The 7,987-nt window shown below is 41.4% G+C and overlaps 1 protein-coding gene across 1 annotated transcript; it reads right to left on the reverse strand.

Moving 5' to 3' along the window:
• Positions 1-2,816: 2,816 nt before the first annotated feature.
• Positions 2,817-7,256, reverse strand: LOC120843980. The gene is made up of 5 exons (XM_040215521.1): positions 7,137-7,256; positions 6,869-7,026; positions 5,940-6,013; positions 3,348-3,425; positions 2,817-2,944 (listed from the first exon to the last, which is right to left on the reverse strand). Exons 1-5 carry the CDS (start codon positions 7,251-7,253, stop codon positions 2,817-2,819), a joined length of 555 nt encoding a protein of 184 aa, XP_040071455.1. The 5' UTR covers positions 7,254-7,256.
• Between the last annotated feature and the right edge of the window lie 731 nt (positions 7,257-7,987).

Genomic DNA, 7,987 nt, shown 5'->3' on the forward strand with positions numbered 1-7,987 from the left:
GCTGCTCTGGCGATCCGATACCCAGGAAAGAGGCCAGATGTGGCCTCGCTGTGCGGACTCAGACTTCGTACACCTGCGACTCGTCTCGAGCGCGCTGTTTCTCGGAGAGCTCGCACCTGTGCCGGCCATCTCAGGTCGCAATCCACGAGGTCTCTGTTTGAATGATGCTAGGCGAAACTTGAAGACTGCCATTCATGAGTTGGAGGCGGAGAGTCGGCAGGAAGGACCGTCACAACAGGGATGCCACCGTATCAATTTTCAACCGTAAAAGAAGATAAGACTTGTGCTTCAGTTTTCTCGAAAATTTCAGATGCAACAGCCCGCATGGTCTTCAACGAGGTCAACAACAACGAAAGTATGTAATGTCCTTTAATTCATACAGCGGCGTGGGTAAAGTTTCATGTTCAAGGCAACACCTTGAACATAAAAAAAAAAATAAACTTCCTGTTCAAACTTAAAGCCTCGTCTCAGTTGGCGTCTCAAAAAAGGTTGAAAAATGTATTGCATTATCAGATTTACGTTTCTGCCCCCCCCCCCCTAAAATGTATTCTTGTATTTGTATTTCCAAATACTTTTTCCCTTTTTTTAAAATGTATTTCCGATACGTATCGTGATACATTTTTACAGATATATTTGAGACTTGAGAATCAGTATCTTAGCAACTATTTTAATCTATCCCAGTATTTGTATTTCCAAATACATTTTTAAATAGTTCTGCCCAACCCTGCAACGTAATGCAGCTGTCAAGTGACACTTTTAACGTTTAGGATATAGAGGAATGGAATGGAACGATTCAGCCATTCCAGGAGTGGGAATAGGCCCAGTGTCCTAATTCCTAGGAGTTGAAAGGAATGGAATTATCGAAAACTCTAATTAATTCCCCGGAATGGAATTGGAATGAAATGGGGGTGCCCATTCTGCAACACTGTACTGCAGAGGACGACTTAGAAAAAACGGAGAAAACGTCGATTTAAAAAAAAATATAAAGAGAGCAGGAGGGGACCTAACAAAGCTCACTGAGGAACGCCATAGGAAGCCCTGTATAATGAAGAGGCTACATTGTTAATCCGGACGAATGCGATTCTATTTGTAAGATAGTTTTGAATCCAGTCAAGAACTGAGCCACAGTCTCCAAACGCGGAAAGCTTCGCCATGAGAATAGTCTGGCAGGAGGTTCCGTGGCGTAACACCCTGGAGGTACCCCATGTTGCGTTCTACCCTCCTCGGGTAGCGCTCGGCCGTCTCAGCTGATATTTTTTCCGACTGTACTAAACGTGGCAAAGTTCTGAAGTAGCTCCTAGGCATAGGTGCTAAGTAAAGAGGGCGAAAAGAACTACGCTATGACCTAAATGGTGGTCATAGACAGAAGGATGCAACTCCTCGGGCAGGACATTTGTCACGTTATTTTTAGTGTCATACTGTTCTTGAAATGTCTGATGGTAATATTGCAATGCCGCATGGTAGAAATATGTGCGAAAGGTACGTCATGCCGAAGCCGTCTCAAGACCATCTCAAACAAATCGAAATAGATGGTCAGTGTCGACATGCAGGATGGAAGTCGGGAAATCTGCGGAGCTGTGTGAGCCATTTTTGGGTGTAGTGCCTGGAGGTAACACGCGCGTTAGAAAAAAACCGGACTGATTGACGTAACAAAATGTCATTGTATATGAGAAGATGTGTTGCGTAAGTTAGCATATCGTGTGATTAATAGATTGAATCAGTATTGAATAAGTCAACCTGGTTCGATCTATTAGTCACACAATATGTTCACTTACGCAACACATCTTCCCATTAACGATTACATTTTGATACGTCAATCAGTCCGGTTATATATATATATATAGAGAGAGAGAGAGATATTTATTAATTTTGACGAAAAAAATTTTTGGGGGCATTTTTCAGATAAAGAAGGGCGCAGACCGCGTAATCCCCATGCGGTCTGCGCATGTATACGGGTTTATAAACCCTCGTACATATCTTTACCAGCTGAAGGAGATGCTCCTCCAATCTGGACGTTTTGTGGTTTGACTTTTGGTAACTAAAATTTAATAAGGTCATTGTATTTTCAAGTTCCGTTGAAAAGCAAGTTTGAAATTCGAAAGCTTTGCAAACTGGTCGACCCATTTAGGTAACACGGTGATATTAAATATGCATTCCATTTGATATGGGTACCCATTCAATGCATTTTGGAAGCATAATTCTAGAAACCAGTTTGCCACGAATTGTGGTGTCGCAGTTCCGGTTTAAATTGTAGTGGTGAGCAACATTTATGAGCTCTGCTCACTTATAAAACAATGTCCAGAACGGAGGTCCCGTTTGTAGAACTTGGAGCACTAGATCGAATCAAGCATGAGTGTCTATTATGTGGTGCCGAAGGAGGTTTCGCTAAGTGGAAATATTCCTAATTTGAAACCCGCGGCTTTTAGATTGTACAGCGGCATGACTTGTGCTCATTCACGTCAGGCGCGGATCTGCTACCTTTCAGTTTATTAATACTGGTGACAACAGAATGAGCACTGCTTGTAGTGTTGGTCGGTCAGCTTCACGTATCTGTTATATTCCTTGATTAACACAATGCTTGCATTGGGCCACATAATATGAATGGCGCCCTGCATTTTTGTTTCTGGACAATACGGGATTTTATTTACATTTGGTAACCCTGGCTTAAAGTAAGGAAGTCAAACTAGAATACGTGCAGTCAAACCCGTACTACAAGAAAGTTCGAAATTGTGTTTATTGTACTCAAATACCACAACCCATTTTCTACGTTTTACATCTTGACTTTAATAATGAGGATGGTAAACGCTTGGAGCTTGCTATCTACAGGTGCTGTCAGAAACGTTGAACTTCAGACTGTTACCGCAGAGGAGATCAAATATAAAATCGCAGCAGTTTTCAATACTATCCAGTTTGCTCTCAGGGACGAGGAGTGCGCATTTCCCTTCTGGAAAGATAAAAAGTCGTGAAAATATGTCAACGCTGGCCGGCATATCCACTTCAAGGAAATTTCAGTTTATTACAAATAAAAACGAAATGTCATTAGAAAACTGTAGTCCTCTCCGAGAGGCATACATCAAAATTATAATATTGCTAAAAACGTTGTAAAGAACCAAACTACAGTGTTCTGTACACTATCGCGAATTCCGACGATTTATGTGCAAGTGTCATTCATCTTCTACTTGCAATTGAAATGCTATTTTTATATAAAATGGCAATACAACACGCGGAACACTGGGATCAACGCATGTCAAGTGAGAGTAGTATTATTTTGTGCATTAGCACGTTCTGGAAAATATGTAAGCCTCTCTTAACAAACCGCCCTTTCAAAACAAATATGTCTGCATTACCGCCTGCATACGGCAATCGAAACACAGAGCATTTCTGGACGTTGGTGTAGGCTGAGATTCCCTGCACAGAAGCAGCTTCTGGAAAAAGAGAATATGAATAATAAACGATTTTTCTTAAATAATGCCAGCGAATAGTTTTATAGTGTTATGATGCCTATCTTAAGTCTGTTATGCTTAATCATATGCATGGCTCCAAACACCCTGAAACTGCAAACTCAATACAGACGTGCCGTAACATCCTTGCCAAATCTTCTAGCAACCTAATCTCTAAATCCAACAGCGCCACCCAACAACACGTTACTGTTTGAAAATCCCTTCAAAACCGCACTGACCTGGTAATCAAGCAAGCCGACAAGAGTGGAGCAGTGGTTGCCTGGCGCAGTTATCTCAACACCGAGGAAGCTCTCTACAACTCTCCGTTCCTGATTTTTACGAATCCCTTTTTCACAACTCCTCCACCGCCTACCAAGATAAAATTAGAGCCACCGTAGAGCTGCCAATCGAAACCAACTCCCTTTCCCCCCGCTTCAAATCGCCTAATAGTTTGTCATCCCCACGCCGCCTCATTTTATATCCTCTCCAAAATTTACAAAGCTGGATCCCCCGGCCACCCTATTGTATCCGCTATATCCTGCCCCACTTACTTCATCTACGCTTTTTGCGATTCGGTCATTCAGAATATTGTACAAAACCTGCCCAGATACGTTAAGGACACAGAAAACATCCTCCAACCCCTGTCTAATCTCACACCGACTCACAACACTGCCCTCTTCACAATAGACGTCACATCCCAATACACAGTAATTCCTCATGCCGAAGGACTACAGGCTCTCTAACTCTGAACGACTTCCAATTGAACAGTTCCTTCTATTACCAGAAATGAATTGTGTAGCGATGGGAACTAAGATGGCCCCTTGTTACCTAAACGTTTTGTCGGCTACGTCGAGCACTTCTTTACTTCCCTCCCAAACCCACTCCTAGCGTTCTATAATCGCAATTATGCCAACATCTTTGGTTTCGGCCACCCTCCCAAATTCGACAGCTGCACTAATGCAGTTCATAACACCCACGCCTTCCTCAAGTTTACCTCACTGATATCGAAATCCACTGTCAACTTCTAAGACTGAAAGATCACTAGTTACGAACAGAAGTTTTACACCTCTATGTTCTATAAACAAAATTATATATAGCAATTTCTGTTCTCCTGTAACCATCATAGATCCCAAATCAACCCTCTTTCCTTCTAACGATTGCCCCACCTCCGTAAGTTTGTCAGCGACGACATCGGTCTTTGCCATCTGCTTAAGACGATGACCGCCTACTTTGTTAAACGGAGTTATCCACTCGGCCTTCTGCGCAATGCGAGCAGGCGCGTCTCTGACATTTATTGGCACGACGCCCTATATCCCCAACCAAGATCTAAACCACCGTAAAACCCCTTCATCTTCGAGTCCCAACCCTCCATACCCAGGTTCGGCAAACTAATCATGAACGCCACTTCTGAGCTCGTAGACTCTAAAGTTATTTCTAAAGCACCCGACCTAACTTACCGTCGACAGCCCAACTTACGCTGCCTTCTAGTAGGCAACGACCGGTCTACGAAGCTTCTGACTTTGTTCTCCGGTAACACGCCATGCGGCGCCCCGAAACTCCTTACGTGCAAACACACCGGCCCTCCTCCCAACTTGCCAATGAGAATCCCTGACAATCACACCTGTAAATCTTCTGATCTGATACACTTTACTTTTTGCACACTCTTTCGGACCTTATCATATATTGGTGAAACTGATATGATAAGGTCATATCATTCATTTTCGTTATTCTTGTCCAGCTCGCTTGCACCTTTGCTTTTAATTGCATTATAAAGATTTGATATATTTTTTTTCGACGTTTATTTTTCAGTAGACATCGTCGTCTGATAAGCACCAGCTGGTTATTACCGCGCCTTTTCTCTTCTCTGCAACGTTTATCAGTTCTGTTTTTAGGTGCAAGCTATCTTCGTGGTGCGCGCCCAACGAGCGAGTGAAGGTTGCTCTCTCGTTCGGGGAGTACCGACGACAAAAGAGGTCCGACGTTTTCAGGCGGAGTTTCGGTGGCAATATCTAAACTGGGTAAGGCGCCTCAACGAGAATGAACACATCCAAAGCAATCCACCGACAGAAGTAGTGTCATCACCGAAGCTGACACTGGAAATTCCGGTCTTCGGTGCTCTCATTGCCAACCCCACCTTTCGACGCGGAGAACATGGCTGGCATCTGTCGACTGTAGCGCATGTCAGACACCTCTGTTGTTAGCACATGTCCACCGTAGGTACAGATTTCTAGTTTTTTAGTTCTAAGTTTCCGCTCAGATAAGTTTGTTCAGTGAAATTCGAATACTCTTAAGGCACGTTCGCTGGTCTTCTCTGTGCAAATGTTTGGCTTGATGCGTTTAGAAACCAATTTATTGTGTCCCTCGAACAGCCATCAATACCTTTAACTCACTCTCTTATCAAGCTTTAGTTAAGACCGTAATAAATATAAATAACTGCCGAAACGCATAACTGGTAGAGGTATAGTCCCCAAAGCATACAAGAAGAAATGTTTTACTCACGACCTTGAGGCTGCAAATTCAGAACGTTTTCTATAGTATAACCTGGAGATAAACTAGGGGTAACCGTTGCATCACTGAAAAGAAAGGGCCGGACGTCATTATCCTTGTTTAAAGTTGGGTAGACCGAACATATATTCGGTTGGTTGCGAATAAATTTGAAGTCAAGTTTTTAATTGGATATTGAATTTCCATCTTAGCAGTAATGTAGGGTGTGCAGATACTAATTTACAGCTAAATGATTTCGCTTATATTTTTCAAAACGTCACCTTCCAACGTGATGATATAGTCTAAGTCTTCAATAATGAACAAGATCCCCAAGCGAAGCATGCGATAAAATACCCTACGAGTTGCGAAAGATGTAGCAGTAATATGCTTTCGCATGAGGACACTTCTATCAGGAGAGTGGTACTGTGTACTCCATTAACTGAGAGGCATGCTAGAAACATTGCAGGGCATGCCAAAGCTTTCCACTAAAAAACAACGGGATTGAATCAACAGGTTTGTGATGCCTTGATTCATATATTGTGCACGGTTCACATTGTTTTGTAAAACAGTGCTATTCAGTGACGACGTTAATATATTAAAATTTTGAAATCTACAAGCAACACTGCTGAGGTAATCAATGCGAATAAACGAGAGCCCAAAGTTCTAAAGAACGACATATTCGATCGCAGTTTTATATCACTATTACGCTTTTAGTGTTGACTTTTAAATATGGATTCACAAAATTACAAGATTTGCTATTCTTCCGTTAAGGCTTACACACGGGCACTCAAAAAGGGAAGCAAGTGGGGCTTAGACATCTTGTAATACATTATCTGTTTATACTAAACGTACACATTCAAAATTTGATGTGAGCCTAGAGAGAAAACATTGGAGAAAGATAAATTATTACTAAAACGAGTTTGGTTCAGAGTAAAGTTACTCACGCGGAAAAGTTTGGAGCGTACTGAAAAACCACAGGGTAAGTGCCGTCTGCTCCTGGACCATTTGACTTGAATCTAACGCATTTAGCGTCTCCTCCAAAAACCGGATCTAATTCAAAGTTTCGGTAGGCTATGTACCATGTCTCTTTGAGGGGAAATATCTGAAAAATTTAAATGTGGTGAGAAATCAATTTTGATATAAGTATCAATAATAGTGTTCATTTTGTAACTTCTGATTTTTCTATGGCATGAATAAAGATTGAAAGTTTACCGAAGCTTCATCCTGATACTCTTGTAGGGCTGGATTTTGATCCAGGTATGTTGTACTTGCTCTAGAATCGTGCAAGCAAAGTAAAGCCGTTGTTCCCAAGAGAGCGAAATACATCATTTTGCGTAGACGATATTCAGTTTCCTACATTCAATCCTTGCTCACGTTTTCTGAGCTCCGGCGCCAACACCACTCCCGTTTATATAAAAGCTTCACGCATGTTTAACCATTATATGTACGACATCCGGTACTCGGGGCATCGTCCTGAAAATCCCTTTATTACCTCAGGTTATTATATTTTATGATAGGTGCAGTCCTCGAAAAATGAATTGCCTTGCGATGTGTTGTTTTATGCTCGCATGTGTGCACCATTTATCTAAAATAAAGACAATTACAAAATTGTTGCTTGTTTTATTGAGCTGTTAATATTGAGCTCAGAATATTAAAAAAGGATCACGTTTTTGTACGTTAATTTTATGTGTTACAGGCACACGCCTTGCTAAAGTTTCCCGAAATTCGATTTGTATGGCCCAGTTAAATGGACTTCTAGGTAGAACAACTCTGATTTTAATCACATATACCGACCTGCTTGATACAAATATAAAAATTATAATAAAACACCATGATAAAATTCAGCGTTCGGTGGCTAATGTTATTAAAAAAAATAATAATTCTAAACAAACTGGTTCACGCCTGCACCTCTAGTTACTAGCTTTTATTTTTATAAATCTTTATGTTTATTAAACGTTTTGCTGGCTGAAAAATATGCACCTCTCAAATGGTATTTTCTGTGTGATTTATTTTAAAAGAGCATCATTTATTTCGCCTTCAGAAATAAGCTACGAGACTTCATA

Source organism: Ixodes scapularis, unplaced genomic scaffold (assembly GCF_016920785.2).
Source record: "Ixodes scapularis isolate PalLabHiFi unplaced genomic scaffold, ASM1692078v2 PGA_scaffold8__174_contigs__length_109621045, whole genome shotgun sequence".
NCBI classification, from domain to species: Eukaryota; Metazoa; Arthropoda; class Arachnida; order Ixodida; family Ixodidae; genus Ixodes; species Ixodes scapularis.

Bases quoted from the DNA above. Each gene is read 5' to 3' on its own strand.
- LOC120843980 (XM_040215521.1), bottom strand. From the start codon at position 7,253: ATGATGTATTTCGCTCTCTTGGGAACAACGGCTTTACTTTGCTTGCAC. The intron at 7,027-7,136 runs GTAAACTTTCAA...TAAATTTTTCAG, and splicing joins AGTATCAGGATGAAGCTTCG to ATATTTCCCCTCAAAGAGAC. The intron at 6,014-6,868 runs GTGAGTAACTTT...CTTTCTTTTCAG, and splicing joins TACGCTCCAAACTTTTCCGC to TGATGCAACGGTTACCCCTA.